The sequence below is a fragment of the Aotus nancymaae genome, unplaced genomic scaffold (genome assembly GCF_030222135.1).
Source record: "Aotus nancymaae isolate 86718 unplaced genomic scaffold, 86718_ANA_hifiasm-v0.15.2.pri h1tg000016l, whole genome shotgun sequence".
Lineage (NCBI taxonomy): Eukaryota > Metazoa > Chordata > Mammalia > Primates > Aotidae > Aotus > Aotus nancymaae.
Genome location: NW_026988428.1, coordinates 6,512,174 through 6,524,506, shown reverse-complemented (window position 1 = coordinate 6,524,506; position 12,333 = coordinate 6,512,174). Strand labels below are relative to the sequence as shown.

The 12,333-nt window shown below is 42.7% G+C and overlaps 1 protein-coding gene across 1 annotated transcript in view; it reads left to right on the top strand.

Moving 5' to 3' along the window:
- Positions 1 to 12,333, top strand: part of PLXNC1 (plexin C1) — a 160,317-nt gene that overhangs the window by 76,870 nt on the left and 71,114 nt on the right. The window contains exons 8-9 of the mRNA XM_064376880.1: positions 1,483 to 1,585; positions 2,032 to 2,118. Coding sequence (XP_064232950.1) covers positions 1,483 to 1,585; positions 2,032 to 2,118 — 190 coding nt within the window. The remainder of the gene's footprint in view (positions 1 to 1,482; positions 1,586 to 2,031; positions 2,119 to 12,333) is intronic.

Sequence of the window (12,333 nt, the reverse complement as noted above, 5' to 3'; positions counted from 1 at the left end):
CACAGGAAATCTGTTTCTCAGATGCCTGACATTCCAACTGGAAGTTGGGACAGAGGTCCCCAGGGCACCTTGGGAGGCTGCATGAGGAGCGACTGTAGATAACACCATGGTTTGATCGACCAGCTGTGCGAGTACCAAATGGGAGTTTCTTTTGGCCTGGCCTGGGAGCCATGGTTTCTCTGGGGAAAATGAATTTGAGCTTGAAGCTGAGCTGGGAGGCTGCTCTTGAACGATTAGAACAAGAGCCCCTGGGCCTAATCTCCTCCACCGAGGCACTTTGAAAAAGATGACACAAGGCCCCATTCAATTATTGCTAAGAAACAGAATGAATTTAGGAAGAAAAAAATACAAAAATTGCTACGGAAAACCTCAGAAGTTCATGAAAATAGGAAAAAAGGGGAAGAATTAAATAGAATTGTATAACTCAGACAGTTGAAAGATAACATAGCTCCCCTGATGCTCAGTTTTAAAGGCCAGATGAAAGGAACCGACTCGCCCCAGGTCCCACAACTCGGTAATTAAGAACTAGACCTCAGACCTAGGTCCCCCAGGGAGGGTGAGCGCCCTTTCCATAGGTAACTGCTTCCTGTTAGGAAAGCACTTAGTACGGTAATCACACCCCGGGGGTAGAAGAAGCGTGCAAATCACAGACCCGGCTTAGCTCACTTAGGTGGCCGGATCCACGCAAAAGCCAGGGTGTCTTCTCCTTCCATGGAAACTGCAGTTTCTGTAGGTCAGAGTCTCAGAATGTTTCCTCATTTCTTGGAGAAGGTATAAAATACAAACTGGGTCCGCTTGCCCTGCGCTAGCGCCCCTTGCTAGAGCTGAGGCTTCCTCTGGCCCCGCTTAGCCACGTTTCCAGATCTAACGGGATTTCCGTTTTTCACATCCCTTCTCATAAGTGCTTTTTAAGTCCTCCACAGTTTACCCAATCATGATAGGTGATTTGATTAGTAGACACACAATTCTTCTTAATTTGATTATGAAGCAAACACAGGCCCCTCGTTGCCTCTGCTTGCCAGCTAACACTTTCTGTCTCACATCTTCCAGGCAGTTTGCAGTGTGACTGCTGGCGTGAGTGAGGGCTTCCTGATTTTGGAAGGCAGGGTGGGTAGAGGCAGGGAGAGAGAGATCCGTCTCCAGAAGGACTTACCTGAGAATAGACAAATAGCAGAACTGGATTCAGAAACAGATTCACTGGGTTGTTACTTACAGACCAGCAGGTGACCCAGCTTCAGGTTTCCATGGCAACACCCCTGCAGGTGCCACTCTGGCCCATCAACCTGAGGGCTTCCGAGAGCAGGGCACAAAGCCTCACAGGACTGTCCTCTCTTCCTGCTTTCTCTCAATCTGTCCAGGGATTTTTTTTTTTTTTTTTTGGTCTTCTTTTAAATGCTTGCATGCCGCATCACAGAGGGAAATTCTAGGATGTGAACATTGTCCTAAAAATGCAGGAATTAAGTCGGTTTTCTGTGTTGCTAGATGCCCAGCATGCGTGGAAACTGGCTGCGCGTGGTGTAAAAGTGTGAGAAGGTGTATCCACCCCTTCACAGCTTGTGACCCTTCTGATTATAAGAGAAACCAGGTAAAGTGACATTTTTTGGTATTGTAAGGCTTAACCGCCGGGGGCAGTGGCTCATGCCTATAATCCCAGCATTTTGGGAGGCTGAGGCAGGTGTCTTACCTGAGGTCAGAAGTTCGAGACCAGCCTGACCAACATGGAGAAACCTCGTCTCTACTAAAAATACAAAATTAGCCAGGTGTGGTGCCTCACACCTGTAATCCCAGCTACTTGGGAGGCTAAGGCAGGAGAATCGCTAGAACCCGGGAAGTAGAGGTTGCAGTGAGCCAAGATCATGCCACTGCACTCCAGCCTGGGAGACACAGTGAGACTCTGTCTCAAAAAAAAAAAAAAAAAGTTTAATGAAAAATAAATGTCTGTGACTGCCTAGTCCTACCTTCTCTTTTATGTTTGTTGCACACTTCGAATTTATCACCCATGCGGACATTGACGGGATGTTTCCATTCCAGGAACAATGTCCAGTGGCTGTCGTGAAGACGTCAGGAGGAGGAAGACTGAAGGAGAATAAGGGGAACAGAACCAACCAGGCTTTACAGGTCAGACTCTATTTTTATGTGGTTAAAGCGAAAGCCTCCCTTTGAATGACCATGACAACAACTCGTACTACTTTGGGTTCCTTAAAAAAATTCTCTATTTTTACTTTCTACCAAAATTCCCTTTTGTATCTTTGGTTTTTAACCATGTTTCACTTAATTAGCTCAATACATCAAAGGCTGGACACTCACATAAAATAAATTAAAACTCTGTAATTATGAAAAATGGTGTTGCTCTGGTTGAAATAAAATTGTAAAGGTGACTTTGTGGCTCACTGGGGAAGAACTGGAAGGGAGTTATAGCCTACTATCTGAGGGATTTCAACTTGCACCATATATAATTGCGTTTCTGGGAGTTATGTATGTGCATGGGGGTCTGTGCAAAGTGCGCAAACCAACTTCGATTCAGTTGTTTTTTCCAGCTTTGTAGGGACATCAAACCAGTAGTGAGCGCTGCTAAACCAGAATTGTTAGAGGATGTGTATTTCTCTCGTCTTCTCAAAAGTGGCTATTTATCCATAAACTCTCCTTGGAAATTCCTTTTATTTTCTTCATACTAAATTACTAAGTCACCATGTCAGTCATGTTTGAAAAGAGGGGACGTGACAGCATAAACATTTATGGGCGGAACACATGTGGCTGTGCTTAGAACTTCACTCAGTCAACAAAAGTTCACTGAGCATCTATATGTGGTAAAACCCAAAAAGAGGATAAGTCCTGCCCTCGCTACCCTTGGAGTCTAGCAGAAATAGACAAATTAAAAAGGGCGGCTCTGGGGAGAAAAAGGCTCTGTTTTCCATTTCTCTAATCTGTGGTGGTTTTTTTTTTTTTTTCACTGCTGGAAATCCATTAACTGACATTACATAATCTGTGGTTTTTGACTTCTCCATTTGCTGCTACCTAAGGTCAAGTGCAAAGGTGAATAAGTAGCACATTTTAAATCATCACTGAGAAGCTGATAGTAACTTCAGGTGAACTAAGTAACAGACAGAGGGAATGTGAATCAAATGGACATAAAGTTAGTTAAAGACGTTAGAAAAGCTTGGTGCTCAGGCAGCTCCAGACTTTAACAGTCTTTGAGGTCTTGTTAAGTAATGGGATCCTTTTCTCATCCCACTGGTTTGGAAAACTAAGACACAGTGACAAGGACTTGGATCAGGGAGACGGCGGCTTTGTAACTTTTTCTTTTTAATTAAGCTTTGTTGTTGTTCTGGATTTTATTTATTTTTTTTAGTTTTGATAAAATATACAAATGAAATTTATAATTTTTAGTACTTTTAACTACAGTTAGTCATGGTAAGTACATTCACATTGTTGTGCAATTCATCTCCAGAACTCTTTCCATCTTGCAAAACTGAAACTCTGTGCCCCTTAAATAATAACTCTCCATCTCTCTTTCCCCCCAGCCCTTGGCAAGCGCCATTCTAATTTTTTGTCTCTATGAATTTGACTCCTCTAGGTACCTCATATAAGTGAATTTGTCTTTTTGTGCTGGCTTCTTTCACTTAGCATGATGTCCTTAAGCTTCTTCCATGTGGTAGCATGGGTCAGAATTCCCTTCTTTTCTAAGGTTAAATAATCCAGTGTATGTATATACCACATTTTGTCTGTCCATTCATCCATGGATTAACGCATGGGTTGCTTCCACATTTTAGCTATGATGAATAATGCTTCTAGGAGCGTGAGTGTGCTGCCATTTCTTTGAGACCTGCTCTCAGTTCTTTTGGGTATATGCCCAGAAGTGGAATTAATGGATTGTATGGTAATTCTACTTTTGGTTTTTTGAGGAACCGTTGTACTGTTTTCCATGGCAACGATACCGCTTTGCATTCCCACCAATAGTGCACAAGGGTTCCAGTTTCTCCACATCCTCACCAACACTTGCTATTTTCTGATTTGTCTGATAGTAGCCATCCTGTGTGTCACGTGGTATCTCATTGTGGTTTTGTTTTGCATTTCCTTGATGATTAATGATGTTGAGCATCTTTTTATATGCTTACTGGCCATTTGTGTGTCTTCTTTGGAGAAATGTCTAATTAAGTCCTTTGCCCATTTTTTAAATTGGGTTCTTTTTGTTGTTGTTGAGTTGCAGGAGTTCTTTACATATTCTGGATGTCAACCCCTTAGATATATCATTTGCCACTATTTCCTCCCATTCCATAGATTGCCTTTTCATTCTGTTGACTGTGTCCTATAATATACATGGAGTTTTAAATTTTGATGAAGTCCAGTTCATTTTTTTTTCTTTTATTGTCCATGCTTTTGGTGTCAGATCCTAGAAATCATTGCCAAATTCAGTGTCATGAAACTTTCTATGTTTACTTGTAAAGGTCTGTAGCACTTATATTTTGGTCTCTGATTTATTCTGAGTTCATTTTTACATATGGGATGCGAAATGGGTCTAACTTCACTCTTTTGCATGTGGATATCCAGTTTTTCCAACATCATTTGTTGAAAAACATGTCCTTTCCCCATCGAATGGTCTTGACACCCTTGTTGAAAATCATTTCACCATATTTGTGAGAGTGTATTTCTAGGTGTTCTTTTCTATTCTATTGATTGATCTCTGTCTTTATGTAAGTACTGCCCTGTTTGAATACTGTAGCTTTGTAGTAAATTTTGAAACCAGGAAGTGTGAATCCTTCAACTTGATTGTTTTGGAAAATAATAAACTTTTTTTTTTTTTTGAGACAGAGTTTCGCTCTTGTTACCCAGGCTGGAGTGCAATGGCGTGATCTCGGCTCACCGCAACCTCCGCCTCCTGGGTTCAGGCAATTCTCCTGCCTCAGCCTCCTGAGTAGCTGGGATTACAGGAACGCGCCACCATGCCAATAATAAACTTATAATTTTGAGATAACCATAGATTCACATGCAGTTGTAAGACAATAATATTTAACATCTTTTACCCGGTTTCCTTCAATCTTGCAAAACTGTAGCACAGCCCCGCAGTCAGGATACTGATGTTGACAGCAGTCAAGACACAGAACAGCTCTGTCGTCACAAGGCTCCCCAGGTTACCTTTACACAGTCGCACCCATTTCCCTCCTCCCTCCCATTCCCATCTCTGATGCCTGGCAACCACTGATCTCTGCTCCATTTCTATAATTTTATCATTTCAAGAATTTTATATAAACGGAATCATCCAGATGTACCCTTTGGGGGATTGGCTCTTTTAACTCAACATAATTCTTTGGAAATTCATCCAAGTTCTTTTATGTATCAATAATTCATTCCTTTTTATCACCGAGTCGTGGTCCAGGCAGCGGCTTTTTAAAGTCTTTAATTTTAAAGACAAATATCATAAAGTCACTACATTCTGGTTTCCTGCAGTGTGTCTCTCTGCACCTTTTGAACTGTGTGGTTAAAAGGACTGGGGTCACCACAAGAGAAGGAGAAGGCTGAAAATAAACAAAAGCCCAGGTCTGTCTTCAGTGCTTCTCTGTGGATTACCCCTCTAAGTATGGAGAAAGACATTTTGTTGATACTGACATGTTTTCTTTAAATATGTGTCTCAGAACAGAATCTCCCTTTTGTTTGCTAGGGAATGCAGCGTTATTTGTCACAGGAGGGATTTCTCGTGCTCTGTGAAACACTGCTGTCTTTCATTATCATGTGGAATGTGTAACATTCTGGTTTCCACTTTGGGTCTTCGTGTTGGCCTTGAACAAAGCACCCAATGTCTTTGTGATTCTTTTGCTACCAGAGAAGTCACTCGCAGCTTTGCTTCAGTGCATCTGCCCACATCACGTATGTACTGAGTACTTCCTGTGTGGCAGGCACTGTCTTAGGCTTCTAGGATCCTGAACTTGGATCATTTCCAGAGACGTTTATTGCACATCTATTAGATGCCATTATACTGAGCTCCACAGATTCCATGAGGAGGATACAAATGAATCAGGCACATCCCTGGCCATCACTCTTAAGAATCTTATCCATGAGTATGTAAGCAACAATACAAGATTTTTAAAATGTTAAAATAGGGAAAGTACCAGAAAGTATACAGAGAGCCTCTCTGTGCCCGGGGCTTTGTCTTAGTCCTTCCTGTTTGTTTAAGCCGAGTGCCTTGAAGTTGAAAACACTTAATCAGTGTGGTTGGTTAGTCTTTGATTGACAGATGGATTGATTGATGGAGATGGCATTTCAGCCCACCTTTGAGGGACGAGAAGCATCCAGACAGATGAATGCAGGCATTCGAAGAAGAGAAACCAGCCTAAGCACAGTGTGGGGGTAGGAGCCAGAAGATTCCAGGACACACGCTAGAGGAAACCCTAAGTAGGAGCAGAGGCTGCAGGAAATGATGAGACCCAAGGTTGAAATGACGCTGGAGCCTGCATCTATAGGGCCTCACGTACCAGCCCCAGGAGTTTTGACTTTATTCTTCAGTGGCAGTGGAATGCTATTCAAGATATTACATTTGAGTTTTTTAGTGTATGGATTTGCTAATCCAAGGATCTGGTACTTATGAGGTAGGGTCCTGATTCAATCCCTACAAAGCCGGTAGCCCTCACACTGTTCCATGACCCCAAGACCCACCCCTGTGTCCTGACCCTGAAACGTATACCATCATCTGCCAAGGGGGCTGCATTAGAGAAATGCGTGACCACAGTAGAGAAATGAGCTCAGAAATCCATGTATGACCTTGGAGGAGTATTTCAGGCTATAAAGGCCAGTATCTGACTGTCTATCTGTCTGTCTGACCGTCTGTCTGTCTGTCTGTCTGTCTGTCTCTCTCTCTCTCTCTCTCTCTCTCTCTCTCTCTCCACAGATCTAGTAGTTGAAACTTATTGGGACCGTTGGCCCTGTCACCCTGCCCTAACCACTTCTCCTTCCATTTCTTAACCTTGTTATATCTGGTGCCTTTACCCACTGAGAGCAGAGATAGTTCCCCTCTCTTTTGTGCATTCAAGGAGAGATTGTGAAGATTTCTGATATGATGTCATTCTAATATCTCGTTACTCTCAATATGCTTATCACTATAGGGCAGAAATAAATCATACAAAGTCATATCTCCTGGCGATTTATATTCAAATGGTTTTCTTTCTCTTCCTTGCACCTCCTCTTCTCTTCCTCCATCACTTTTTATTTCCCTGAGATGGTGTTCACTCTTGTTGCCCCAGCTGGAGTGCAGTGGCACGATCGCGCCTCTGCCTCCCAAGTTCAAGTGATTCTCTACTTTGGCCTCCCAAGTAGCTGGGATTGCAGGTGCCTGCCACCATGCCCAGCTAATTTTTTATATTTTTCGTAGAGACGGGGTTTCACCATGTTGGGCAGGCAGTTCTCAAACTCCTGACCTGAGGTATCCACCCGCCTCAGCCTTCCAAAGTGCTGGGATTACTGGTGTGAGCCACCACACCTGGCACCTCCATCACTTTTGAATATGCATTTTTGATCTCTCACAGGCAATCCAGATAAATGCTTTTGGGGACCTTGCCTTCAAGAGTGAAAATGAATTTCACATATACCTTGCTGAGTAGTTTCTATGGGCCTAGCATAGGGCCAGGTACTGTAGAATTAACTTATAATCATTCATTCAAAATGTGTTTGTTGAGCAACTACTATGTGCTAGACAGGCAAAACGCGTGGCTGCATGGAGCTTACATGGTAGAACTTATAATATTCATTTTCATGAAGCAGTTGAATGTGCACAACAGTAAAAGATACAAGAGCAAATGCCAGAATGTACTCAATTGAACAGTGGTAGCAATGTTTGTTGAGCCTGTGCCATGCCCTGAGTGCAGTATCTAAGTCTCACAATGGACCTATTTTCCCCATTTTATAGATAAGGAGATTTTGGCTCAGAGAGAGTAAATGGTAGTAAGAGATGTGAATCTAGGCAATCTGACTCAACATAGTTTTAACCACTAACCTACACTGTATGCCCTAAATTGGACATAAACATGGGTTAAACCATACTACCAATGTTATTAATAAAAGTCAATCTGGAAGAAAGGACTCTAATCTTGGCTTCTCTTGGTATTAGACTGTCAAAGCCTGCCCTGATCTGTGCCTCACATATAGGGTGGGGGCAAGACCTCCAACCTGGCCAGGCTGTGTGGGGAGTGTATTCACCTCAAAGATATGGGAGAAAAGGGTGGGGCAGGGTGTGGTCAGAGGGGAGGAGTCAGACCCAGACAAGAGTGGACATCTGCTCCAAGACAGAGAGAGAAGAGGCTTAGGGAGGCAACTGAGGCCCTTGGGAGCAGCAAGAATCTCATGCATGAGTTGAATCTTGGCCAAGGGTGGACTCTGAGAGCCTGGGTTTAAGTTGCAATCAGGGCCCTCCACTGGCTGGGAAGAGCTGCCCTCCCTGGCCCTGGAGTTTTGGTCACCCAGTCCAAGTCTGGGGAGCCACACTCAGAAGGCTCAAGGGCCAAGAGGAATAGCGGGTTGTTCAGGGGCTGCTCTTGGCAGCCGAGGCAGCCTCCTTTTAGAGTCTGCAGCTCAGAGCAGTGAGTCTCAATCTCTTCACACAGGGCTTTGATCTGTCACCTTCTCCCTGGAAGTCTCAAGTTCTGCATCAAGAGGCAATGCTAACTCTTGGCATTCCCAGGGCCAGCCAAAATCACATCTCAAGTTCCCTGGAGCCTGCATGAGGGGCCCCCATGAAAAGGCATTTGTCCCAGGGGATAGGCATCAAATGGTTAACCATGTTTTTCCATTTCGCTCTCTGTGTTTTCTTGGCTGGAACTGTATTTTGCTATTTTCTTTCCATATCTCACCTTCTTTTACTCTTTCCCGTTTCCACCGCTGCTTACTACTCTTCTCAATTTATACATTTCGTTAATATATTAGCGCCATCCTCTTCTCAGTCATGAATAAAGATGTTAAATAACCCTGAAGCAAATACTCACTCCTGTAGGGCCCTACAGGACACTTTCCTTTAATTAGTTGTGCTACCTTTCATCTCTCTAATGTCCTTTGGTTTCAGAGTACCAGCTGGTTTTGAATCCATGTGACTTTTTATCCAGTCCTGTTTGAACTGATTTCACGAGTGAAAATCCAAGAGACATTTTCCTGAGTGTTGATTCAGGTCCAGGCCTACAGAGAGCTTTGCCATATTCAGATTTTTTTTTAACAGATTAATAGAGTGCAATTTGGCCTTAATAAACTGAGCCCTCCTAATGCACCTCTTTCCAATATTCTTTTCAATCATAGCAGCATTTTCTCCATTAATGTCATGGCAATTTGAATTGTGTTGATGTCAGACTTCACAAAAGGTACTCTTACTGTCAGAAGTAATCCTCTTAGACCTTTTCAAAGATAACTATTTCTTAGTGGTTGTGCTATTTCCAATATCCTATAATGACTTAGTTAAAAATAAAAAATAAAAAGGATTGGGTATTCTATAAATCTCCTAATTAACCAGTTTCTAATGTGCTTTCTTATACAAAACAAAAAGTGAAAACCAGAGCTCATAGCAGTTTATGAAATAAGTTCAAATTGTGCAGCCATAAAAATAATCCTGAAGTCTTTAAAATGTAACTGACAGGAAGTAGCCTAGTCAGAGGTTAACTGCTGGACAACATAGGGCTGTGATGGTTATAGTCAATGGCATTTTGATTTGATATATAGAAATCTTTGGATATAGAGTGAGGGAGGGATCTCACTATAGGGCTGTAAGAATTTGTCTCTTTGTATTGAGCTCAATTATATTTTAAAGTTAACCCCGTCTGAAATGTATAAGCTTGTAGGGCTGGCTACTTTATGCCAGGTTTTATGAATTAACTCTTGACGAAAATACAAAAATCGATCTAAAATATCAAATGTGTAGAACCTTTATGGGGAGATGATTCTTTATCTTTTTGTCTATACTGGATTTTCCAGAATCTTTATTAGTGAAAAGGTAGAATGTATTTCTTCTTTCTTCTTTTTCTTCTTTTCTTTTTTTTTTTGAGACGGAGTCTCACTCTGTTGCCCAGGCTGGAGTGCAGTGACACGATCTCAGTCACTGCAACCTCCACCTCCCAGGTTCAAGCTATCCTCCTGCCTCAGCCTCCCGAGTAGCTCGGAATACAGGTGCCTGCCACCATGCCCAGTTAAGTTTTGTATTTTTAGTAGAGATGGGGTTTCACCATATTGGCCAGGCTGGTCTCAAACTCCTGACCTTGTGATCCACCCGCGTCAGCCTCCCAAAGTGCTGGGATTACAGGCGTGAGCCACCACACCCAGCCAGAAAGAATGTATTTCTAAGAATTCTTGTAGCCATGCAGTGCAGCCATAGAGCTGCCCCCATCTTTTTTTTTTTTTTTAATGTTATCTTATACCTGCACTATTTATTTAGGATGATCCTCTTGGTAGCTCTTTAACCCATGTATTAAGATTAAAAGAGGTTCTATCAGCAAACAAAAGACAACTAATCTGACCCTGCTTGATAGCAGACTGGAAGCAGCCACTTTCACAAGACAGGCCAGGGCCGGATTCCGTCCTAGATGGCCAAGGGAAATGTCTCCAAACAGTAAGGATTTAAAATCTTTTTGAAGTAGCAAGACGGTCTCCACTCGGGGAAATAAAAAGTTAATAAGATGATGTGGTGAGTCCTCTGATGGTGTTTGTAGAGCCATTTAAGGAACAAAATATAACTTCCTTAAAAAATCTTTTTTTTACATTACTTGTAAGGCTCTCTCTATCCTCTGCAGAGAGTAGAGAAGTAGCATTTACTTGGCATGTTTGAAAATTTTGCTTGAGCAGACATCAGCAGGATACATAGAAAAAGCAGGAAGGACTATGTAGAAAGAAAAGAAACCTGGGAATCATAGTTGACTTGGAGGTAAATGTGAGTCTGCACTGGGGTTTACAGAAAAACAGAAAGCAAAATTCTGTCTTGCTCCCCTAAGAAGACAGCGGGCTCCTCTAGAGGAGAGGTCAGCAAATGTTTTCTACAAAGAGCCAGACTGTAAATCTTTTAGGCTTTGCAGGCCGTGTGGTCTCTGCCGCAGCTACTCCACTCTACGGCTGCAGTGCAACAGCAGCCAGAGACGCTACCCAGACGAATATTTATGGGTGCTGAAATTTGAATTTCATGCATTTTTATATGTTATGAAATGTTATTCTTCTTTTGACATTTTGTCATAGGTCATGCAAAAGCAGGTAACAGGCAGGATCTGGCCCACAGACTGCAGTTTGCCAACTCCTGATCTAGTGCACACATAGATCATGTGTCCCCCACACATCTGGCCTAAGGACCCTGTGGGTGCTCAGTAAACACTTGTTCTCTTAGCTGTCACCATGTAAGAGCAAAGAGTAAGCCTTTTGCTATATAACACACACTTGACATTTGCAAGAGATTTATCTTGAAGGCTTTGCTAATCCCCCCATCCAAGTACCACTCTAGCAGATAATTTCCCCCATAAAATGCAGTCAAGTATAACAGAATAATTAAAGTGACCCTTTTAGGCCCTTAGTGATTCTATAAATACAGGGCTAACGTCCTTCACAAAGTGATTAAAATAAATTCTGCTACCAAAATCAATTCTGTGTCACGTTACATCATTGCTGTGATGACATTAACGATGAATTTACCTCAATCTGCAAAACCAATCCGAAGCACTGATGAGTGATAGGGACGACTGTGCCATGTAGCACCGGTGTGTGCCAAGGAGCAGAATGAGAAAATGTCTGTTTCAGCAGGATGGGCAGCCCCCGCAGCCCAGCAAGGCCACCCCGATGAGCCTTCCATGCACAAAGGAGCAGAGGATACGCAATTGCTTCAAGAAGCAGGTGTTAGGCAGGTGTTGGACATCACGGAGTTCTCCCAGTGGCTCAGGGGCTTCTTCCTGGACTTTGTTCTCCAAGTGGATGTACTCAGCATTTAGAATTTCACCAAATGTCATGTGATTTAGCATCTCTGGACCTTGGGGTCATTTTCAAATATCAGGACTGTGAGTATATTCTGTGATGGTAGAGGATATAGGGGCAAAAAGAGTGTGAGTATGATGTTCACTCTTGTTAAAGATCTGCTGGACTTTCTATTGGCTAGAATCTTAGAATCTTATGTCCTGTTTTGGTCACCATATTGTAGAAGAATACAGACTTGGCCAGGCACAGTGTTTTACGCCTGTAATCCCAGCACTTTGGGAGGCTGAGGTGGATGGATCACCTGAGGTCAGTAGTTCAAGACCAGCCTGGCAAACATGGTGAAACTCAATTTCTACTAAAAGTACAAAAAAAATTAGCTGGGCACGGTGGCGTGCGCCTGTAATCCCAGCTACTGGGGAGGCT